At 48.4% G+C, this 25,604-nt stretch overlaps 1 protein-coding gene across 2 annotated transcripts in view; it reads left to right on the top strand.

The window, feature by feature from the left end:
• The window catches only part of Adat1 (Adenosine deaminase, tRNA-specific 1), a 37,633-nt gene extending 21,180 nt beyond the window's left edge, over window positions 1-16,453 (top strand). For both annotated transcript variants that reach the window (XM_065449994.2, XM_065449995.1), the window contains one exon: window positions 15,861-16,453. In XM_065449994.2, the coding sequence (XP_065306066.2) occupies window positions 15,861-16,005 (145 nt within the window). In that variant the 3' untranslated portion in view covers window positions 16,006-16,453. The remainder of the gene's footprint in view (window positions 1-15,860) is intronic.
• The last annotated feature ends 9,151 nt before the right edge of the window (window positions 16,454-25,604 follow it).

The following is a 25,604-nucleotide window of genomic DNA, read 5'->3' as shown; positions in this document are numbered from 1 at the left end:
TGGATGACTCCACTAACTTTTGCTGTGCATTAACTGAGCTGGACGGCGTCAGCCGTGCGCGCAGGAGCCTCAAAGGGAAGAACTTCACTCGTTGGGATCCGTTTCGAAACTGTTTTATTTACAAAAGACAGATCGAAGAAAGGAAAGAGAGAAGAAACACAAAGTCCGCATTCTCTATTGGCTGCACCGACGCCTTTGTCCCTGTTGGGAGCGCCGGCGCCTCGCACACAGTAGGCGGTTCGCCGAATAGCTGTGCGGGTAGAGGCACCGGCCGGAACGTGCTGCAGTGGGGCCCCCCTCGTCCGTTTGCCGGCTCCCTCTCTCTCTTGCGTCGTTTGCGACTTTCAACAACCTCCCCCACAATGAGCGCCGGCTCATTCCCGGCCACCATTGTTTGCACAGGCTGGCACCTCGCTGAGCTCGAGTGGGTAGAAGGCTTGGATAGGTTGTCGCAGTTCCCTTTGGTTCGGGAGAAGGATCTTGCAAGTGCGTATTTGGCCGTCTCTTGCAGGAAAGGCCTCCAAAACACGACGCATTTTCCACATCTGCCGTAGAGGCCGATCATCCCCGAGGAGAACTGTGTCTCCCTCGCCGATGCCTCTCCCTCTGCCTGGCTTTGCGACATGTGCTGAGTGAAGCTGCAGTAGGTATTCGCGCCTCCACCTTTGCCAGAATGAGTCAACAAGCCTGGCGTGTCGCCTCCATTGGCGTGTCAGTGTCTCTGCTGTCGATTTGACTTTGGTGGTTTCTTGGAAGGGAGGCAAGCTCGTTAGTCTGTGACCCACGAGGAAATGGGCTGGAGTCAAGGGCATAAGCTCCCCCATGACCGAAGAGACGAAAGTCACCGGGCGAGAATTTACGGCAGCCTCAACTTGGGTTAGCGTTTGAATTTCTTGCACCCGATTGCAAACGAAGGGTTTCCACCTTTGCGCAGAACTCCTGATCCAACTGAGTGCGACAGTTGAGTCTGTCCAAGAGTGCACGGAAATGCCCTCAATGTTAAGTCGCTCTGTTAGGTAGCTTGCAAGCCGTGCACCAGTCAGTGCTCCCATCAGCTGTAGCCACGGCAGTGACAGTTGCTTCAGTGGAGCAACTCTGGTCCTTGCCATTAATAGTGCTGTGGTGATTTCACTTTCTTCATTTTGCGCTTTTATGTAGGCCACTGCACCGTATGCTTTTAGGCTCGCATAGCAAAATAAGTGCAGCTTAGATTTCGTTTTGGGCATGTCTTAGGTTACGAGCCAATACTCTTGGGACTGATACCTCCAATCTTGAGTATGGACTGCGACTCTCTGATTATGCGCTCTGCCTCTTCTACACTGTCAGCACCACTAACAAAGTCGTCTACATGCAGGTTGGATCTTAGCGGTGCAAGGAAATTTCTCCTGTACCGTTTTGAGATGACGATGTAACGTAGCTGCGTGGAGGAACGGGCTACACGTAGTGCCGAATGGCACCCTTGTCATCCGGTGCTCTTTGACTGGAGGGAACGCGTCGCCCTGCCTTAGTGTACTTTGATACCACAGAAAGCAGACAGCGTCGAGCTCACTCTCTGCAAGCTCGATTTGAAGGAAAGCTTTTTCTATATCGGACATTATGACCACATTATGCACTCAGAATCGAATCAGGATGTCCGCTAGGTTTGGATTTAGATTAGGTCCTGCGAAGAGGACGTCGTTCAGTGACAGCTTTCCCGCCGCTTTGGAGGAGGCATCGTATACGACCCTCAACTTGGTTGTTTTGTTAAAGGGCCGGACAACACCTCAATGTGGCATGTAGCAAATGGGCCACAGCGGGGACTCACCCAGTTCGTTCGCTTCCTCGACTTTACCAGCTTGCAGTTAGTTCCTGATTGCCTGATTGTAGTCCAGAATAGTTTCATGTCGCAGCAGCTTCGCCGTTAATGAGTGAAGTCTGTGCGATGCTGTGCTCTTGTTGTCCGTCAAGTCTGACGCGTTCTCTTCCCATGGGAAAGCTACTTGGTATCTTCCGTTCTTGTGGGTGATGGTTTCTACAAAGGCCCAAAGAACGCTGTCGTCTTTGGCGGTCAACTGTGCATCGTCAACGATCCCAAGGTGCCCCAGCTCTCCGAATGACTTCAGTTGACGAGAAATTTCGTCGGGTGCTGCGCTCACACCTACCCGCATCACTCCGGTGCTCGTTCGAAAGGTTGCGACAGACGATGTAGGCTCCGTACCCTGCAATGTCCATCCAAACGTAGTCTCCATGGCCACGAGCTTCTCACCGAGGCGCTTGACATTTCCTGTTGCTATGTCCCGGTAGTGATCGGCCCCAATAAGCAGCTCAATTCCAACACCAGGATGGTGTAGCCGTCAGGTAAAGTGTCAGCAAGCTGGAGGCCCAGTTCATGAGCGATGCTGGCCGTGCAGTCGTCAGGTGGTGGGAGGAGGTCTCCGCAGATCTTGGGCACCTCTAGTGCTTCGATGCGGACTCTTGTATTGTTGCTGTATTGTTGCGCCAGTTTCGCAGCCAGCATTCTACGCTTTCATAGTAAAATATTTAGCGAGCACAATTGACAAAGACACAGCAAAGAGGGACGTCCCTTTTTACTGTGTCTTTGTCAATTGTGCGCGCTAAATATTTTACTATGAATTCGTACCAACTAGCCCAACTATCAGTTCTGCAGCATTCTACGCGATGACACCTTCTTTCCTCAGACGGCCTCTCACTTCCGAAGGCGTAAATAGCTAGCTTCTCCCTTCCTGTGACGTGAAGATTGAGGTGCCGGGAAACCTGCTGTCGTATAAATGTTCTCTGGCTGCCACCGTCAAGCAGCATTCTCACCAGAGCACTCTTGTGCTGGCCTTCCGCATATGCTCGTGCAATCTGTAGGAGCACACGGGTCTTTCCCAGTGCTGATCCCACCTGAAGCAATGATTGCACTGTTGTCTCTGCTGGTGCAGCACCTTCAATTGAAGGAGGGCGTGTCAGTTTTTGATTGAGCTCGTAGACGCCAGTTGCGTGTCGTCCAGAGCATTCAAGGTGGCACACTTCAGCCACCTTGAAGTTCTGCACTCAGTGGCATGGTGCTTCTTTTTCGCACACTTGTAACAGCGCCTCTCTCTTGACATCACCTCCGTCTTCTTGTCTATGGGTACGGGGGCGACACATTTCGCTGGTTGATGTCCTTCTGCACCACAAAATGAGCATTGTGCCTCGCCATCGGTTATAGTGAGGACAGATGCTGATGGGTTTTGAGGATGAATGTCCCCTTTGATCGGTGCTTTCTGTCTTATAGCAGTGTCCTGGTACCCATGGCGTAATGCAGTCTGGGCTCTCTCTCTGCTCTCAACCTCCTCTCTCATGAAATCGAGGAAATTGAAAAGCTCGCCTTGGGGGGTTTCAGGTGAGGTGGCCTTCCCTCAGAAGTACGCCAAGCAAAGCTCGCTTGGGATGCTTTTACGAAGGACAATGAGAAGCAGCGCGCCGTGGGTGCTCGACGACACTCCCAGCGCCTCTAGACCTCGGACTCTGGAGTGGATTTCGTCATAGAGGGTCCTCAGCCTTTCGATATCCCGTAGATTGTGCACTGGGTGGACGTCAAGCAAGCACGACATGTGATCCTCAATTATGACGTCCTCCTTCCCAAATCTCTCAATGAGGGTCTTCACCGTGATATCATAATTTCGATCGCTGATCGGCAACCCCTCTAAGGCAGCGGCGGCTTTTCCGGTTAGGTAACTGGTTAAGTAGTGGAACTTGGCTATTGCAGGCGGAGTTTTGTTCTTGTGAATAGTCGATTCAGATTGATTCCATAATTTCTGCCACGAGCGCATGTCCCCGCTGAATTGTGTGATTTCTAACTTGGGTAATTTGGTTGTTGCTGATAGTGGCTAAAATGCCGCGGGTGGGGCGGAGCCAATGTGGTGTGCTTCCTGCTCTGACGTGTTGCCTGTCACTGACGGAGTTGTTGATCGGCTCTCGTTGGATGTCTGACTCCTGAGAGCTCTCTTGATCTTTGTTTTGAGGGAGCAGATCTTCTCGGTGTATGCTGCGCAAGCTTCTAATTCTGCATCTAATTCTTGAAGATATATCTTCTTTTCTATGCTCTTGTTAACAGATTTCAACTCATCTGCTTGTTCAAGGAGTAGGTCGAGGTGTTCCTCAAGCTCATCGACTTGGATGGTTGGCGATTGCAATAGGTCGCTGGCCGCTGCGATGATTTTCTCGATTGCTTGTCGCAGGGCGGCTTGCTTCTTCTGTAGTTGTTCCATGGCGCTTTCGATGTCAGTTTATTTTTTTTTTCAGGCCGCCACCTAACGTGCTATTCAAGTGTGTAACAAAGGAGGGAACGAGTGTACGATGTACCCGCTTAATTTAAACTTACTGTCGTTGTTGCGGGGACTAGCCACGTTTAATCCTCCCCCCCCCCCTTGATTCTTGTTATGTACAATGCGAATCTGCTCGCTCGCGATCGTAGACTCGTCTGCGCCCTCAAGCTATGTAAGCTTAACAAACTCGATCTTTATTGCATAACATGTTGAAAAAGTTCATTTGGATGGTACTCTATTGCAATCGAGACTGCCCGTGTTCTCGAGAACGTGGCTAGATTCAAGCGGCGAACACAGACGCGCTATAGTTATTGCAGAAACCGTTATTGCTTGCTTCTGTGAAAAAGGAAAAAAAATGCAGTACGCATTGTATCTTCTGACCATAAGCAGACAATACAAGCCAAATAAACGAAGTGCTTACGAGCGAAAGTCTGAACAAAATTTCCAGCGCGCGCGGCGTCGCGGCGGGCGTCGCAGTGGATGCGAGTGTTTCGTTTGTTCCTCTTCAAGTGTGGCCGATCGCAGCGCCGCCGCAGCCACGCGGAGACCCTTGATAACTTGAAAGTAGCGACACTCTTTGAATTCTGCCGCTGCCGCGCGACCTCCTCGCCTCCTCCTCGCCCCTTGTGCGTCCCCCCCATTTTTCTGCACGACGATTGGTCTACCTGCCGTTGCCCTTGGAAACGCGCAGATCTTAAGTTTTGCTATGGTGTCTAGATAGGGGAGGTGTGATGACCGGCCAGGAAAACCTGACTCCCGTTCGCGTGAATGCCGCGGGGCGGCACTGTTGTCAGGGGCGCCGTCAGCACGCGCGGCCGTCCGCTGCGTGTTTAGAGGGAATGCTGTAGTGGAAACGCATTTGATTGAGTTTTAGAAATTTTAGCTAATACTGCGGTCCCTTAGACATCGCAAAGACGGTATTGCGCTACGGTTGTCATGCGGTTTTCGAATACGGGGTAACACAACCGAGTTTTCTGCTGGCAGAAAGCGAGCACGCATTTTAGAAATCCCATATTAAAGCCACTAAATCAGCGGGGAGCTTATCTATCGTAGAATGCTCTTTGCACGATTTATATGCAATCGTATTCTTTATTCTCCGAGGTCAACGCGATAACTGCTAGGATCACCCGGAATGTTCATTCTCGCCACCCGTTTTTTTTTTTAGTTGTGGGCGTTATTACGTACGAAAGCGTTTAAGTTCGTTTACACCTGCCAAATCAGCATTAAACCATGACATACGTTGTAGTGCAACGTCCTGGAGTCATTTCATTCTCACTGCAATTCAAAAACCAGATAAACAAAAGCAACATGTTTCTGGACGAGCAAACTTTATTGCATACAGCAGAATGTACTTCCAATTCTGCTGCTTGTTTCACATCACGCAAGGCTTCGTTCTTTTGCCTTTTTTCACATCCATTTCCTGGTTGAGGCTCTTCAAATGAAAGTGGATTCTGGTAAGGCAGCAAAACCTGACCACCGATTCTCTAAGCGCCAGGCAATGCTCCCCACAACCAATTTGTGGCACATTTGTACTCGCTTTCTTGAGTATGCTGAGGGCAGCTTTAGAATGCAGACGCGTTCTGCTAAATTCATGTGTTAGCCTGCTTTCAAGAGCTTGAATCAGACGATACAATGACTCCGACGGGTAGAGAAGCCCACCCAAGTCCCACTCTTTGGAGGCATCAGCTGGGAGTTCTTTTGGGACACAGTCCCTCGGCACAAGGCAGGCATCCCTGCATGCTGCACAGCTAGTTGAGAGCACACGCTTCCTGGCCACGTAGCCTGCGATGTAGTATACCAAGCGAGCATCGATCGCTTCGTTTTTCAACATAGTCCACATGGTCCACGGCCACTTCAACAGCCTCCATGGGTAATACATCATCTTGTTTCTCATTTTCCAGGAGTGCCTCTTCCGCAGAAAGAAGGGAGATCCAGATGGCGACACGCTTCCACCTCTAGGGCTCTTTGAAAGACTGTAAAAGCTCAAGCACCTGCAAATGTTGAAATTACACGAAGCAGTTCAGCAAAATTATTTTTACAGCCAAAGATATACAAGTACCTGATGATAAGGATGAACTGAGCCGGGGTGGGGTGATCATTTGCACCGCTTGCTTGCCGTACTATACCAAACGAGCGCTCAAGGCCGTCTTGGCTCAGGTGCGACGTCATCAGGTATCTGAAGCCGACCTTTTCGGTTAAGTACTTCAGGAGGGCCTTTGTGGAATGTATTGAAACACGTAGCGGTTTGTCGGCCCTTGGAATGGCACGCGCCCACTTCAAAAACAGTTCTTGGCAAGTCGGCGCACGGAAAAGGGACACTTTTTCCGAACAAGATTTATAACCGGAATCGCACCCTGGCACGAAGCACCACCTCTGAGTTTTTTTCTTTGAAGTTGAAGGCATCTTCGTCAGCTCACAGCAGTTATAAATAAGCAGCACACGCATCAATCTGCAGCAAAACACACCGTGAACATCCGGCGCCCAGGCGCTGTCTAGCCGGACTCGCTGCCTTCTCTGCGCAGTATCCGCGGAAATGCACACGGCGCCCCGGGCCGCAGCGCTCTGTATTGCCCTAGCGGCAGTCACGCGCAAGGGGATCACCCCTCCCTATGGGAAGGGCGCCGCGGTCATCACACCTCCCCTATCTAGACACCCTAGTTTTGCTTGTGTTTTTCTTTTCGTTCGCGCCATTTTCCTCCTGAGTACGGCTGGCGTCAACGTTACTGGACTAGTAACGTTGGGCTGGCTCGGCGCTTGAGCTCGGCGTAGCGAACGTTGTACGCTGTGTTTCCTGCTCTTTGTGCTAGCGCTATGTCGGGCTCTTGCGCATACAACTGCAGCAAGAAGCCTGAAGATGGTTATGCCGTTTTTATGATACCACAAGGAAAGCGTCACGGCTTGCGCAGGAAGCAGTGGCTGCATGACATTGGCCAAAAGAACTCTGTTCCGACAAAGAACAGCGTTGTTTGCGACCTGAGGCGTCTTATAGCTCGTAGCAAAGCATCCCGTAATGCTGCATTTTTTTTTTCATTCTTCCGGCCTGCTCACCAGCGTTTTTGTTGTGGTTGTCCTCAGTATGCTTAATATTCTGGGGCGGCTGCATCACCTCGCACGTCGCTAACTGTTGTTATTCAGTCGGAAGTGCAGCATTATAGATTCTGCTTTGCGCCCTGAAAAAAATTAGTGGCAAGTATACCCGTGGTATTGCAGGGGATGAGCCTTAGCTAGTCAACATTGAGTTTTTTTTTAAGTTTTAAGGCGAAAGCCTTTAGATTTCTGTTTCAAGGTCGCGTTGCAAACTGGAAGTATCACGTAACCCAAGGAAGGCCAGAGGTGACCCAAAGCATGTCCACCCCTGTATAAGAGAACGATTACCCAAGTTAATTAATGAATCATTAGTGATTGACACAAGGCGGATTAGGGAGGATTAAGGTTGATTAGAGTGTATTAAATGAAGGTGGATTAGAGTGCATTAAGAAGGATTAAGATGCATGAATAAAGGTTAAGGTGGGTGGAAGAGGATTAACGTGGATTAGGGTAGATTAAGGTGGATAAAGGAAGATTAAGGTAAATTATATAGGTTGATAAAGGAGGGTTGAGACCGATTAAGCTGGATTAGGGTAGATTAAGGTGGGTTAGGGACCATGGAGCTCGATTAGGTTAAATAGAGGTGGATTAGGATGTATTAAGGTAAGACTGCGAGTCGGCCTAGTTGCAACCAATTCATCTTAAAACTTATTGTGCGCAACAAACAGGGACGAGCGCTAGAAAGCGCTCGTCCTTGTGTTTCTTCTATTCTTCGTCCCTGTTTGTTGCGCAGGGACTATTAAGTTGGATTAAGGTGCATGAATAGATTAAGGCGGATCATGATAGGTTAGTGTTGATAAAGGAGGATTAAGACCGTTTAGGGTAGGCTAAGGTGCATTAGGGGCAACGTAGGTTGATTAGGTTGTATTAAGGTGGATGAAGAGCATTAAGGTGGATTAGGGTGGACTAAGGTGAATTAGGGTTCATTGAGTATTAAGATCGATTAGTCTACCTTATTCCTCCTAATGCACATTAATGCACCGAATCCACATTCATCGACCTTAATCCTCCGTTCACTTTAATCCACCATAATCCACGAAAGTCCTCCTTAATGCACCCTAACCCACCTTCATCGACCTTAATCTACTCCAACTCTCCTTAATGCACTTTAATTCTCCCTAATCAACCCTAATGCTTCCTCATTCACTTTAATCCACCCTAATCCACTATAATCGTCCTTAATTCACCTTAATGCACCCGAATCCACATTCATCTACCTTAGTCCATCCCAATCCTCTTTATTCCACCCTAATCCTCCTTAACGCACCTTAATACTTCTTAATCCACCCTTATCCTTCTTCATGCACTTTAATCCACCCTAATCCACTATAATCGTCCTTAATGCACCTCGACGCACCTTCATCTACATTCATCGACCTTAATCCAACCGAGTCCTCCTTTATGCACCTTAATCCACCTTCATTCACCCTAATGCACCTTCATCGACTTTAATCCACCTTACTCATCCTTAATACACCCGAATTCATATTAATCCAATCACTACTCAATCATTACTTTGCTAATCATTCATCATCTCTTATACGCGGCTGCACATGCTTTGGTTCACTTCCCGCCTTCCTTCGGTCACATGATATTTTCTGTAGCTCACAACGGGACCTTGAAACAGAGGTCTAAGGCTTTCGCTTAATAAGCCACACACAAAGGGATGTGTCACAAACAATACTAGATCAGACGCACGAAGTAAAGCATCTGATCATGTGGCAGAAAAATTGTCTGGAGTATAGAACTCGCCTCAAAGCTCCCTTTACATCGGTATACCCCGTTCACACGGCTTTAAGAAAAAACCAACCTCCTCATAAACATTGCTTCCAGCATTATCGATGCTGTTATTAGCATTTCTAAAACTTTTCAACCCCACTGGGGCGCGCAACTGACCCAAAATAACAACGCCTCCATAGAATCCTGCGGCCCGTCCTCGGGAGCACAGGAGGAAAAGCGTGCCGTGCGCAGCCGGTGGGTGAATAGAATCGAGGAGGAAAGCGCCGTGAGGAGGAGAGTGTTGCTACTTTCAAATTATCAAGGGGCTTTAGCGGAGAGTACCGACACAGAACACCTATACAAACTTAGAGAAGGGAAACTGTACCTTCCACAGTGCTACGGAAATAAGCGTAGCGGTGGCGTCGTGAACTAAAGTATGTGACCACGGGTGGCGCTGTACAACAGGAAACGGAAACGGGGTTTTGCACACGCTTTACCAGGTGTTCTGTGGCTTTACTGGGTTTCTGGCTGCTGCGCCTCGATCGTGCTCCCGCCAGTTTGGTTGCTGTGTGGCAAACGTAGCGCCTACATATATATGTAGACGCTACGTTTGCCACACAGCAACCAAACTGGCGGGAGCACAATCGAGGCGCAGCAGAATACATGTAGCGCTGAGTCATATCGAGTTAAGGCACACTCTGAACTGACTTTTAAGGGCATCCCGAGCGGTTTTTCGTTTATTACGCCGCCGTTACCCGGAGTTGTGCCGCCGCGCTTCAGCTGTTGCATTTCGTGTAGGGCTACTGGCAGAGTGCGGTTTCCAGGTGGCACGATGGCCTCGACTGGAATAAACGCACACGACACCAAAGGTTGAGTAAGCCTGAAAATATTTTATTTGCATTTTACAAGTACAACAAGAAGCACACGTCTACGCATCCACACAAACGCGGTTACATAGTCAAGAACATAGTCAAGAAATGGCTCATTAATAAGGGTAGCACAAGCGCACAAGAAAGAAGACCTAAGCTACAAAACGTACGGTCGGCTGCTAAGTATAATAATTTCCCTGTCACCGCGTGTCACTTTTATACAGCGTCTTTACAGCACTACCAGGCCGGGTAGTTTAGCCGAAAGAACGCAACAGCTTACGGCCGTCAGCTGCCTCTTCCTTACGGGTGTCATAATTATCCTAATCTCCGCATCAACGTCGTGCAAGTCCGCATACAGGCATCTGTATCTGAACCATATGTGCCAGCCTAATACATGTGTAGTGAAATTATGATAACCACTGTGTCTTATCAAACGTATTGGTTTTGCAAATGCGCATTACAGCTGACGGAACGACATACTGTAAGTGAAGCACAAGAGAACACGGACAATAGGAGGGTACAACACTTGAAGAAATGAAGAATTAGTAGGCGTACAGCAAACAAGCGATGACGGAGAACGCACAATGATGCATCGGGTGTTCTGTGACATCTGTTTGCGTACTTACGGTGTTATGGAGATCAACGGCATAAAAACGTACCTTCAAACGTACTCGCTCAACCTCCGCCGCATTCATTATGATAATCAACGCCTAACCAAAATGAGGCACTATTTTTTGCCAAGAGTAGACCTCTTTACAGCAAGTCTATGTAATGACTCGCAGACGAAACCAGCATGCTTTCGAAAATGTTTTACCGGTTTTGCCGCCGTAGTATTCGAACGCCAACGGCCAGGAAACACATCGATACCAATAGGCTGTCGGCTGTCGGTGGTTAATCAAGTACAAAAACCTTGACGCTATGACTAAAAAGCAGCTTCAACAATCAAATTAAAAAAAATCAACTGCCTATTTGCCTGAGGTAACAAAACATCCTTAGACGCCTCGATTGTTTATGTCAATGGTTTGTGTAAAGTAAAAAAATTCAGCATGTTCAGCGCCCCTAGCAGAGAAAGCACAAATTAAAGTATTCGACCAAATTACAGTAGCTCCACTTGCGCGCTTACGCTGAAACGCGCCTCGATTGATTTTTCGCCCTCTGTGGCCATTTGTTGAACTTGAGAGTGTACGGGGCCTCGTACCGACACAACGGTCGCCAAATAGGGCGTCAGTGCCCGCTGCTTCACTTATTTCACCGCGGCGGCAGCCAGCGTCCGAGCGTAAACTATTCGACCCCACTCCGCAATGCCGGCACACCTAGGGACAAACGCTTACAACACGCGCTAAGAAACCTCTTCCGTATCCTAGGCAGAGTCATATATATTAAGAGCAAAAGCCCCCAGATTTTCTCTGGCGCGCCCGCTCTTACTCGCGCCTGCGCACAAACGTCGGACGATCCCTCAAATGAACGTATCGTCAGAAGAGGCAGCGGAAGAGGGCCGCGCGCTGCACTGTCTCTTCTGTAGTAGGGCGGCTAGCCACCCTATCGTAGGCATCAATTTCCAGCGTCGCCCACCAGCTCGATTTCGTTTCTCAATTTCGAGCTCGATTTTTACTGCAAATTTGCCGCATATTTAGAAACTGGTGTGATCCTCAGAGCTACAATTAGTAAATTACAACATGTACTTTAAAGTAGTTAATTAAATATCTAATGATTGATTTTTGTTAATTATTCAATTATGAATTTTTATTTCTTGTGCAAGTAATGTGCGCCTCTTGGAGTAATCCAGCTTAGGGACTAGAATTATAGAGGCTATCTGGCCTCTATACTAGAATTGTGCTGTCTGCCATTAGTGAGCTGAAAAAAGAAAATGGCAGTCTTCGCACAAACACCCGGTATATATATTCTCTTTGAAGTCTCTTAAAACCCTCATGACTACTGCTCCGACGACCAGGGCAGGCGATTGCACAGCAGGTGATTGACTGCGCCTTCCACATGCAGTCATCGCTTCTGAAAAGAGCATTCTTATGAAGTGTTGGCACCCGCCGTGGTTGCTTATTGGCTTTGGCGATGCGCTCGCTGTAAGCACGAGATCGCGTGATCAAATCCCGGCCGCGGCGGCCGATGGATCCGAGGCGCGCTTATGGCCACGCGGTCCCTCTCGTGCGGGAGAGGCAGCTCCCAAAGCACTGTGTGATTTCCTCGATCAGCCGCAGGTGTTCTTGGAGCAGTCGGGCCTCGCCACCCGTCTGATACACATGAACTGACAGTGCCGGTGTGCGAGGCTGGGTGACAAACTATTTTGTGAAAGTCACTTCACAAGCGAACGACGGATAAACCTAAACCTAGTCGCTCTGTCGTATATATGCAAATAGTTCCCTTAAGGGACACTAGAGGCAAATATTAAGTCAAGCTAAACTGATAGATTAGTGCTCGAGAGCGTATAAGTCGTCAATATTATCGCGAACAAAGCTTTAGTAATCGAGAAATTGAGATAAATACAGGACACAATTAGAGACACCCCCGTGACCAGTGGCGTAGCTAGGTCGTCTGGCACCCGGGGCCCATAGGTCTTCTGTCACACCCCCCCCCCCGGTTGTAGCCGGCGGAAAGAGGGGTGTCTTCAGACGTATATGACACCCCCCCCCCCCCTCCACAGGACCCTTGCACCCGGGGCCCACGGCCCCCCGGCCCCCCCTATTGCTACGCCACTGCCCGTGACATTCAAGTTCTAGCCCGATGATGAAGGTACTCCTCATGGTAATTCTGTCACTATCACTCAACTACTCGTAAAAAAAAGATAATTGTATTGAACTATAAGACGAAAAAAAAAATGCTACTTGTCCAGTTCAATTTGATATTTAGAAAAAAAAAGCTAAATGACGCTAACCTTGACAACGACGCGTGGCGGTCGAAAAGTTTCGTTTTCTCCTCTCTGCGCCGCCCGCGTTTTCGGGTTTCAGTAGTTTTGTTATCGCGAAGTGCTGCGCTGGTTTTACTGGCTCTGGAAACTCACAAAATGCAAGTGGAAGAGAATGCCACGACCATGTCATCACATGGGCGTGGCATTCTCGCGGGATTCCCGAACGGTCCACGCCACTTGACCAAGAGCAGCTGCAGCGGCAAATACGACGCTCTATCTTGGCTCGGTTTCTCCATGGCTGCGCGTTTGCGTTTTGCGCAAAAATTGTAGCGTCGTCTGACGGGCGCTATTCGACCCACCGACGGCAGTAAAGGGCGGTGACTGTTATGCAACGTCGCCACGCCCCGCTCAGGGGCGGGCGATTTGACTTGCGCTATATATATATATATATATATATATATATATATATATATATATATATATATATATATATATATATATATATATATATATATATATGCGAGCCTTTCAGGCGCAATTTTCCCGTAAACTAAGTATTATCTTGGAATGAAACAAGCGCTGCGAGGTTTCTGGAATGGTATTTTAACGGTCCACGTAGACTTAGCATTTACCTTTAGTGTCCCTTTAACGCTATTTTATATCTCCCTGTCCTTTTACTCCCCTACCCCAACTTCGCCACTCAGACTGCGCTATAGATGGTTACACTGCGTTCAATAGTAATTTCCTTTCCTTCCTTCATTTATTTTAAGAAACAACCATTTAGTAGATAGCACAATTCTAGTCCCTGAGCTGGAAAGAGGCGGACATTACTTGCACGAGAAATCGAAATTCATAATTGAATAATTAAAAAAAATTATAATGGGGTATTTAATATGAAGCATATTAGCTCTACATGCGCTATAGGTGTACCTGCCCTCATACTTCCCCTTTGGCCATGTGGTGACTCGATAAAACTTCTGGAAAACTTGACTGCGTTTACAAAACAAAACATTCTTTTTCTTCTAGAAACTTTAGAAAAATAGGAAAAAAAATATATCCATACATATGACATCTCAAGGTAAAGAAAACTGCAGTCGAGAGCTCAGGCGTGATGTTTGCATCGGTGACATGAGGGCGTTGACATTGTATATAATAATTATCTCGGGCAAGTCTCCACCGCGTCAACACAGTGGCGGACTTGCCATCCGGAGATAAGCGCCTTCGTACGTGACGCGACGCGGCGAGTGATCGGCTTGCTGCGTTTACCGGTCGGCGGCGTTTCCGTTTTTCTCCCCGAGGAAACACCGTGCTGTACGCCGCAGCACCCGCAGCGAACCGCGTCCTCCTTGGACAGATGCGAGACTTGAAATTCACGATAAGCAGTCGGCTTACGCTTTCAGTTTCCAGGGCTCACATGTTATTGCATTGCGTTTGCTGCGCCAAGTAACTTAAAAGACTCGAAGCGCGATTTTTCCGGGCAGTGCGCATGTATACTTTTATTCTTACGACCCCGCTCGGCGCCCGTTTAACCTTCATTCCTTCAGTTCTTGGTCTTAATGGCTTATCTCATTCGAAATAAAGCGTGGTGAGTGTAACGCAAAGAGTCGTTTGTTATGTTATATTATGTTTCTTCTTTAATCTGCAAGCAGAGTGAATAATAGCAACTTTATTAATGTTGAATCCATGTCGCTGTTTTAGATTAGCATATCTAAATTTCGTTATGAATCCTGTTTTCGTGGTCCTTCCTAGTCTGGTGGGGGAGAACGTAATGAGAATGAGAATGAAGTGAACTGCGAGTTTCGAAACACGTGCGCTTCTCATAATGACCGATGGGAGCAGTGGCGCAGCCAGAATTTTTATTTTTTTTTTGGGGGGGGGGGGGAGGTAGGCGACATTACAGGCCCGGTAGGGGAAGGGAGCCTGGGCAGCCCCAGTAATTCAAACATTTCTGGGGCGGGGGTGGGGGCACGTTCCCGGACGTTTATATGGGAGCGGCATTACATGCATCCAACACAGACTCAGTTTCGCCCGAAAGGCGAACCCTCGATTGCGATAGCCAATGCGTAGACATCTATACGAAGTAAGGATAGTAATTTTATTGGTCGTATATACTTGAAAACATTCGCTTACTATCTAAATTAACGAGCACGGTGTCAGCGCACACTAGCAAACATGAACATATCACACTCGTCTACCGCGGACACTCGCAGTGGAAACGTTGGCCTGAGGAAGCGCGGCAAACGCAAACCGAGCGGCGAGAACGCAGCACGTACATATGTTTGAGCTGCCGTCGTACCTAGACTCACAACCTGACGCGGATCGCTTTCAAGATAGGGCGCGCGCGGCCGCGCAATGCGCCGTGGCTGCCGGAGTACAACGCCGCCCCCCCCCCCCCACCCCTCCCTTGACCCCGGCGCCATGCGCGCGACGGAAGACGGCGCGTTTCCTCCCCGCTTTCCCCCTTCGCACGCGCCAGATTGAGCCGCGATTGTCGGCGCCTGGCGTGGTCGCGCAGGACGCCGTTGCTGCCGCAGTGCAACGCCTCCCTTCCCTCCCCTGGTGCCTTTCACGCGACGGAAGACGGCGCATTTCTTTCCAGTCTCTGTGCATATATCTGTGCATTTAAGTCATGTAAATAATATCAATAAGCCTCTACTGTTACCAAATATTCGATATTCAATTCTATGTTCGGATGTCGTTTTTCTCGATTATACGTATCTGATTTTATTAGAAAATTTCGTCGTTCGAACGCTGCTAGAGAGACCAATTTCTTGGCGTCTTTTGATGTATGCGAAGCCCAACCCAGAGAGCCTATAGCAAAAGGCTCACAGCGGTCGTGTTTGTCTTTCTTTCGCTATTGTTTTCTTTCGCACTTCGGTGCTTTGCGCTGAAAACCACGCCTTCAGCTTAGTCCAACTCATCCAAATAGCTAGCCGTAAGCAAAAGGCTCAGCTGCGGCGTCTTGTACGCTTTCGAAGCCGTGTGCGGAAGTCGTGGTAGTGAAGCAACTTACCGGTGTCTTTTCTCTTGCAGGGAAGACGACCTGCGAACTTACGCGCAGTTCAAGCAGGCTGCAAAAGTCTATCAGAACAGGAAGGTAGACTTTCACGCCCGCCTGCCTGGATGGACCGACAAATCTCCAGACTTACAAAACTTCACAATCGCAGAAAGTGTGTGACTCTCAGCGGCGTGCGACGACACTGATCACGTGCGGTGCAGGAAACATGCTATTAAAAGAACTTTCTGCTACTTTCGTTGGACCGTGTGCGCGCACACGAGCGCATCTGCGTCTAACCAATGCAGATGTAGGGGACCTATATGTAGAATCAGAGAATCAGGGGACGTATTTTGTAACGATCCGCTTCATTTTACAGTCTTGTAATCTGTCGTGCCGAGTGGCAAGGCGTTGTTCGAGCAAGCAGGGCGTTCCAGAAATAGGGGCCCCAAGTTAGGAGACGATGTCGTTTTCGAAAGATGAAACGCCAACAGAGACAGCACACTAAGATGCTATCGGCCGGCCGATAGCGTAAAAAAAAAAAAAAAGCGAGGTGTTCAAATTGATTAAAATTGAAAGTTTTGCGTGCCAGAATCAGGATTTGATTGAGGGGATTCTGGAATAATTTTGACCACCTGGCGTTCTTTAATGTGCCCCCAGTGCACGGGACACGGGCGTTTTTGCATTTCGCCCCCATCGAAATGCGGCCACCGCGGCCGGTAATGGATCCCGCGGCCTCGTGCTTAGCAGCGCAACGCCATAGCCACTGAGCGACCGCGGCAGGTGGATTAATGGTAGTGTCGCCATATGTGTATACTCTGCTGGAAAATAATGTGGACATGTAGCCCCATCCCGCGAATGGAGCTGTTCCTATGCCGCGTGTTTCTCTTCATTACGAGGCTGGCTGCACATTCTCCCGAGCGCCAGAGACGCCCCATAGCCTCCGTTCGAGTATCACGTTATTTCGAAATAGAGCACATTTACGCACTCACCTGCCTTGAACGCGGCTTGACATTTGAAAATTATATGTTTAAAATGTTTACTCAAAGCATCTGTTTCACTCTCTAGTTGTAGGTGATTAGGTCTGCCGCAGTGATCGTAAACAAGAAATCCTGACATCGTGAAAAAATAAATACTGATAGCAATCGTGTTTTTGAATCCGCTGCGCGTTTTATTCCTTTTGTCAGATGGCAATGCGAGGGCCAAAGCAAGAGTCCATTTGCCATTATCCGTGTCATTTTTCCCCCTTTCTGCATAACCGAAAAGATACTGTGTTCGTTTTTAATATAAAAAAACAACAAAAGAACGGCACTGAGAGAGCTTAAGACGGCAACTTTTAGTTAGTGTTAAATCCTTAAAGGGACACTAAAGGCAAATATTAAGTCAAGCTAAAGTGATAGGTTAGTGCTCGAGAATCTCTAAGGCGTCAATATTATCGCGAACAGAGCCTTAATAATCGAGAAATTGAGATAAATGCAGGACCTGATTAGAGACTCCCCCGGGACATTCAAGTACTGTTGCGGCGCCTGTTTCTCGAACCTCGACCGGCGTTACTATTGGGTAGCGTGGCGTTGTCGGCGGGCAGCAGGCGTCCGGTAGACCATGGCGACCAGGCAGGGACGAGACTATTTCTAGTGCGAAACTTGCACTGTTTATGCACTAGTTGGTGAAGGATAAGAAGAGAATGAATGAATTGAAAAAGTACATTGCAGGGGGGCCCCTTAAATAGGCCCACTAAAATTTTAGGTGGGATAGTGCTCACGTCAACGTCACGTGACATGCACTGAGTCTGGTCGGGGATAGGGGGCAGATCCCTTCTTTTAGGTGAGTTTGCACGGGCTTGCCTCCTCTGGCGGCAACCCACGAATCCTGTTTGGTTCGCGGAAAGCGTTCTCCCCTAGAGTTGGACAGTTCGTGGAAAGGGTTCTCCCCTTGGTCGCACACACAAAGGGACCTGTCATCACTGCGGGGCGCTTGCCAGACCGGCAACCACACGAGACAACCATGGCAAATTAGGAATCCATTGTTTCAGTTGAGCAGGGTCTTTCGAGCATCCTTTTAGCCCGGAGTGTTACACGCCAACCGTAACAGTATTTGCCCGATGACGAAAGCACTCCTCAGTTCAATTCTGCCACTAGTACTCATCATTCGTTGCAAAAAAAGATCCTTGTATTACAAGACAAAATAAAATGCTACTTCTCCAGTTCTATTTCATTTTTTGGCAAAAACTGATTGAAATTACCCTTGATAACCACACGGGCCCTCGAAAGGTTTCATTTTCGCCCGACTTCGCTTCGCCCACGCTTTTGCATTTCACTAGTTTCGTTACGCTGGTTTTGCTGGCTCGCGAAACTCGCGCGAACTGCAAGTAGCAGAGAACTCCATGTGATGTCGCGGGATGTCCGAATGGTCCACGCCACTAGACCAAAAAGCAGCTGCAGCGGCGAATCCGGTACCGCCGTCTGTAGGGCGCCGTTTTACTCACCGACGGCAGCAAAGGGTGTTGATGGCGTATGCAACGTCATCACTCCCCCAGTTGGGTGGCGCGAGATTTGAATTTCAAAAAAGGCATTCAGACCCTTCAGATGCAATTTCCTCGTAAACTAAGTGTTTTTTGGCGCGAAACAAGCGTTGTGAGGTTTCTGGCATGGTATTTAAACAGTCCACGTCGACTTAGTATTTGCCTTTAGTGTCCCTTTAACTTTTAGTTAAGAAGATAGCTCCTTTTTTTTTAGTAAACTCCTTAACAGTTGAAAAGTTGCCAGGAATGCTTCGTTTTAGCAAGAGTTAGCTAGGGGGATGCGGACGGAAAAAATGCCTTTCGCAGACGGTTACACCCTGCGCTGGTCGGTGGTTACTCGAAAAACGCGCCATACTTTTCCGCACGGTGCCTAGTATCCAAAAGGCGCGATAGCAGGTGGTCAGACAGGCGCGCTGGAAAAAAATGGTGCACGTTATTTGACAACCCGCCGTGGTTGCTTAGTGGCTATGGTGTTGCACTGCTAAGCACGAGGTCGCGGGTTCAAATCCCGGCCACGGCGGCCGCATTTCGATGGGGGCGAATTGCAAAAACACCCGTGTACTTAAATTTAGGTGCGCGTTAAGGAACATCAGGTGGTCCAAATTAATCCGGAGCCCTTCACTACAGCGTGCCTCATAACCAGATCGTGGTTTTGGCACGTAAAACCTCGTGATTTTTTTTTAATTTGTCAGGAAATGTGAAAGAAAAGAAGCCAGCAGACTTAAGCAATTCCTTTGGCAGGAGCGTAGCCGGGGGGGGGGGGTGAGGGTGGGGCTTATAGGGCTCCAGCCCCCCCCCCCCCCCCGAAATATTTTCGTGCTCTCATGCGCCGCCGACCAAAACAACCCCCGGCGCCGGAAATCATGCTCGATTTTGTCTAGAACGCCCTTTTTATGCTCGAAAAGACATTTCAGTACGAACATAGCGAAAGCGGGCTGGATTTCGTGGCAACGCCCATGCACCGGGAGTCACATAACGCCGTCATCACTGCGGGGACACGAAGGATTACAACGCGTTCGCTTCAGCGCGACCTCTCCGGAAAATTTTGTCTCGCCGGTGTAGCACAAAGTTTCAAGGGCGTTTTGATGGCGAGCGGGCTCGTCGCGGCATCTTGTGGAGGCCACAAAATCTACGGAGCGCATGGATTTCAATTCTGAAGCTTTATGGGTGTTAAGTTCTCATAAACTTTTGATGGGGAAGGTGCATCGACATTTCCAATGTCGTGGTTTAGATTTTCAATTCCCGAACTTTGTGGGTTTAATGCCGTTACAAACATTTGACGCCAAAGGTGCATTGACTTTTCTAAAGTCGTACAATGGACCATACAATGAGACAAGCGAAATCAACACACTACCAGACAAGTTGACAAAGCACGCAGCGAGGTACGATGAGACGAAGCGTTGTGGTGGTTCATTTTTGCCGTCATGTCACCGTAAATAATATCAGCATTTTTTTTCACCTGCGCCAAAGCATCCATGTCAAGACACTAAAGCCAGCAAAGGTAACTACGTTCTCATTCATTTTTCTACTTTGACTTTTATTCGCGAGGACACATTGAGCCTCTTGTTTTTTTTCTCGCTACCCGCGGGCTGCCGGAACCAGCTAGAGCGCATGCGTTTTTCTCGTGTTGCCCCGACCACCGGGCGCGCGCGCACTTCGATGCGCGTTCGTTTTTCTCTGGCCGAGTGGATTTTCGCCTGGCAGAGTTTTGGACGCTTTCCGGCTAGCAGACGAGAAAAAGGAACAATGCATGGTCGCTCGCCGTCATCACTGCGGGGACGCGAAGGATTACAACGTGTTCGCTTCAGCGCAACCTCTCCGGAAAATTTTGTCTCGCCGGTGTAGGATATCGAACAGTATGTGTATGGTTCTCTGTGGACCAAGCGTCTCACGTTTTCTTCGATATTCCTTCGGTAGCCACATTAGGTGCCCAAAGTAGGCATTCGATTGTGGTCAGTATGCTTTCGTTCGCGTTTTTTTTTCATTTCTGTGCCCCCGCCCCACAAAAAAAAAGAAGAAAAAGAAGAAGACATTATTGTGGCGCAGGAAATTGCCGCATAGTGAAAGTTCGATTTTATTGCTTCTTCTTTTGCGGAAAGTAATGGGCCACGGGACGCTTCACTTGCCGGATACTCTTATTATATTATTACGATAGCAATTATATGGACACTCCAGGCGCATTCCTGGCGTCGCTGTCGCCCTCATGTTTCGTATAAAGTCTAAGGGCGATCACATCGTGACCGCGCGCCGCACGCTGCATGTGCGAGTGAAAGCGTAAGGAGTCTTGGGGGTGGCATGGGTGAGCCGACGATGGTGGCTCATTCTTGTGTGCGCAAGGGAGAATAGCGAGAAGCACGCCGCCTTACGTCACGCGCGATACATCAAAGGGAGTGGATAGGCGGGAGGCTGTGGTCTGTGAATCTGTGGTTGCGAAACATGTTCATTTGCCTAGTTTGACGAATTATATATTGTGACTTTTTTCAGATACGTAGGTTCATTGGAGACTTATACGTATATTTAAATATGTTGTTGCGAGGTTTTGTGTATACGTGCAGTAAACTTTGTTTCCAGTGACACTTTTTTGCCCTTTATCAAGCTGTATCTTCGCATTTGTATATTTCAATGTATCTTCGCATTTCTGATATACGAGGGCGAGTCAAATGAAAGTGGGCCTACCCACCCCGCGCAATAATGGTTCGGTTCATTATCTGCGAGGCATGCGCGTAGCACACAGGGTCCTCTCATTTACAAAAAACTCAGTGCCATTTTACCCTGTTAAGAAGGATGACCAGCGAGGCTGTGTATGTGGGCCCCTTAATGGCGAACTGCACCTCCGCCGCAGGTACGTCGGCCCGGCATTGCACTATCGTCGGGATCGGGCCACGTATGGGGAATTCTTAACGCCTGTTTCACCTCCGCCGCGGGTCGGCCCGGCTTTGCACTATCTTCGGGATCGGCCCACGTACGGGAAGTGCTTAACGCCTGCTTCAACTCCGCCGCGGGTCGGCCTGCCATTGCTCTAACTTCGGGATCGGCCCATATATGGGAAGTGTTTAACGCCTGCTTAACCTCCGCCACGGGTCAGCCCGGAATGCACTATCTCCGGGATTGGCCCACGTATGGGGAGTTTTTTTGCTTACAACGGTACGAAAATTTCCTTGGATGGTAGAGGTATACAGCTTCGCTGTAAAAGGGACGCGCAGGTGTGATGATAAAGGTTCTTTGATGCTCTCGTGCACTGGGTTGAACATGGTTACGTGACATAATGGACACTCCCAAAGTTGAACAGTGTGGTGTCGTGCGGTATCTGATAGCTGAAGGTGTTTCCCAAAGGTGTTTCCCGTATGGCTGCCGTGTACTGTTGCGCACTCCAGGGTAGCGTATCGTACTGCTGCCGAGAAGTAGCGGCGCCTGCCTATCGAAGCTCGACCAATGTTACTTATTGGGTAGTGTGGCGTTGTCGGCGGGCTGCAGGCATCCGGTAGACCATGGCGACCAAGCAAGGGCGAGACGATTTCTAGTGCGAAACTTGCACGGTTTATTCAAAGGTAAATGAAACAAAATGAGAAGAACATGAAGTGTTTAAAAGTACATTTCGGAGCCCTCTAAATAGGCTCTCTACAATCGTGGGCGGGATCTTGCTTCCGTCGACGTCACGTGACCGGCACAGAAACATGGCCCCGCCTCCTCTGGTTATACCGAGCTTGCTGCAGAGAGGAGGTCGTCACGCCTCCTGGAATTGTAGACGCCTGTCCGTCTCTTCTGCGCGTTGTGGGTTCGTGGAAGTTCACCTCTAGGTCCAATTCGAGGAACGGGCCTTTCTAAACTCGCACACCCACACACACATACACACACAAAAGAGGCCTGTACACTGCGGGGCTTCCGGCAGACACTCGAAACGGTCGTGGCGAATTAGGAAGTCACGCTTCATTTCGACGAGGCCTGGTGGAAGAAGGTCGGGTGAGAGAAAGTTCTTCTCTGCACGTGGTGCCAGACGCCAACCCGAACAGTACGTTGAACATAGCATTTCATTGGCCACTGTGAAGCGTTCGAGCAAACGGTTCAAAGAAGGACGTGAAAGTTGCAAAGACGAAGCAAGACCGGGCCAAAGCAACCGTGGAATCGGCCTCAACACAATTGCAAAGGCTGATGAGCTGATTAGACAAGAACGGACGATAAGCATCGATGAATTGCCAGCACGTGTGAACATCAGTCGCGGTTCGGGTCACACCATAATTCATGAACATCTCGATTATCGACTCCTGTGTGCGCAATGGATACCCAAGATTTCGAGCCACCGCCAGAAGGCGGAGAGGTTCGGCGCTGCCTTGACTCATCTGATCCGGTATCACAAGAAGGGCGACGACTTCTTGTCTGCAATTGTCACCGGGGACGAATCATGGTGCCACTACTACGAGCCTGAAACACGACGGCAAAACTCAGTGGAAACATTCGAATTCACCACCCCTAAAGAAAGCAAAGGCCGTCATTTCCGCCGGAAAGGTGTTGTTGACTTGTCTTTTTCGATAGTGAGGAGCCATTACTGATCGAATTTGCCAAACCTGGAGAGACTGTAAATCGTTTCCGATACAGCGAAATGCTGGTTCGGCTGCGTGTCGCAATCAAGAACAAACGACGTGGAAAATTGAGGAGTGGGGTCATCTTGCTCTACGACAATCATCATCATCATCAGCCTGGCTACGCCCACTGCAGGGCAAAGGCCTCTCCAATATTTCTCCACTACCCCGGTCATGCGCTAATTGTGGCCATGTTGTTCCTGCAAACTTAATCTCATCCGCCCACCTAACTTTCTGCCCCCCCTGCCACGCTTCCCTTCTCTTGGAATCCAGTCCGCAACCCTTAATGACCATCGGTTATCTTCCCTCCTCATTACATGTCCTGCCCATGCCCATTTCTTTTTCTTGATTTCAACTACGATGTCATTAACTCGCGTTTGTTCCCTCAACCAATCTGCTCTTTTCTTATCCCTTAAGGTGACACCTTAAGGCTACGACAATGCTGTCCCTAAGACACTGATGTGGCTAATACAAAACTGGCAAAGTTCAAGTGGGAAAAAGCTGCAACATCCGCCATACAACCCAGACCTGTCGCCTTGCGACTTCAGCATTTTGGAGCATTTTAAAAAACAGCTCAAGGCAACCAGATTTGTGTCGGACGATGAAGTGAAGCAGTCAGTCTTATTTGTAGCAGCAACCCAAGGGAGTTTTACGAGGCGGGAGTCACGCGACTCGTTAGTCAGTGAGACGAATGTCTAAATGCTCATGGAGACTACTTTTAAATAAAATAACCTGTTTGTCATATATTCGCATCGGACTTTCATTTGACTCGCCGTCCTATATTTTGCATTACTCCTGCTTTTTATATGTGCTCTCTGTTGCGACTATGATTTCGGTGCAATTACAATACACGACCGCTGACACGTGCTCCTGCGCAATACATTGTGACAAAGGACAGCGTCATTGAGATTTTCCCCTGGTCGCTGCATATGTACGAAAATGTAAACAAGGTTATTGAGTGACGAAGTTCCATTAAAATATTTGTCCCCTCTTGTTCATTTCGTGACCTTTACATTTTTTCATATCAGCGGCAGGCGCAACTTTGCTGGTTTCAAACTGATATAGTGAAGTTCGTGTAATATTTCCATTAATTATTAAATAGACAAAAAAACATGGAATTGATATTTATTTCGGGCACAATTTTTTGGGACATACGAGTATGTTCTTTTATGAGAAAATACAAATTTTACTTGTCTTGAGGGTCCGTAGCGTTAAAGAATTCGTTTGCAGCATCTTTGGCAATGATAATGTAGTTATGTATTTGATCCGCTGACAACTTCTACGAGGAGGAGGCCGAGCTGCAATGTGAACGAGCCCCCCCCTCCGCCCGAACGAAATTTATGGCTACGCCACTGTCCTTTGGCGCTGCACTCATTTACTGTGACAGCGGAATTCTGCCGTAGTGAAAACCATAATTTTTATGATGATTTGCCTTTAGAACATTGCTCGTAGCCCCTATGGGGGATGGGCCAAGGATCGGGTGGTTATATGCACAGGTCACGAATTAAAAAAAAAAACTTCAAAAGCTGAAATTGCGAGTAAAATAGTTTGTGCTATTGAGAAGCGAGACCAAATGAATGGCCGATTTGCTTGCCTGATTTTTCCTCAAATAATTTCGCTCGTCAACTACGGGGGGCACTTTACTCGAACAATTGAAATTACAGGAGCCAACGCGGTGAAGATATAAGAGGCCGCAAAGCGTATTTGTTCTTTAGCAAAAAAAAAAAAAAGAAAATGTACGGAACATTATCTATGACTTGTTAAGTAATCAAATTACGTTGTCTTTTTTTGTCACTGCTAGGCACCTAAACAGACCGAGCATACAACGAGCGTAGAAAACGTCGCTTTTGGGCAGAAGAGTTTTTAGGCGAGACGCGGGCATTACTTCACCGCTGATGACGCGAGTTTCGGAGTACTAAATAAAGAAAATTCGTTAACCTTCTTATCAGATCCTTTTAGGCAGTTTAATGGTAAAGCTGGAGGCAGTCAGATTTTAATCGACCCCATTTTTTTAGTATTTAATATCGTATATAATTCGAGAGATTGAGCAAGTTTGAACTCTAAGTCCAGGCAACGTAGACAGCCGAGTGCGCCAGTAGCGCAGAAAAGGCAGCCCCGCTGCTGCGTATGGAAACGCCACGCGACGAAGGGCGTGACGAAGTTCAAACGAGGTGTTGTCCTTTGTGTGCTAATGATTTCTGCAGCGATCATGTTTGGCAGGAAATATCCCACATCAACAAAAACTGAGGCCGAAATTATCACAAATTTCTGTCAGCAATGCGAATTTGTCGACCTCCTGCCGTACGCAGATAATTATGGCTCTCCCTGAAATTTCACAAATGTTTATGCGTCACATCACGCCGAGGTTCGACCTGTGTACCGAATCTTTCGGATTTGCTGGCGAATGCATATCACCTGCTTTCGGTGCACAAAAATGGTCTGCAAATAATCGACGTTGGTTCTTAGCATCACTGATTGAGGTATACATGCTGCTCAGAACACCTGGAACAGCACGGGAGAAAGGGAAAAAAACCTTGTCAAGAGCTTCAGTGAAAATTTATATTTCGGGCTTTCCCGTCTTTCAGCCGTGCGTAACAAACTTGAGAACATTCGAAGCGGTAAAGATTGAAGCCTCCGCAGCGTGGAATCGAACCCATAATCTCGTGCTCACAGGCGAGGCGCCA

Source organism: Dermacentor albipictus, chromosome 1, assembly GCF_038994185.2.
Source record: "Dermacentor albipictus isolate Rhodes 1998 colony chromosome 1, USDA_Dalb.pri_finalv2, whole genome shotgun sequence".
Taxonomy (NCBI): Eukaryota; Metazoa; Arthropoda; class Arachnida; order Ixodida; family Ixodidae; genus Dermacentor; species Dermacentor albipictus.
This window is presented reverse-complemented; position numbering and strand designations above follow the sequence as displayed.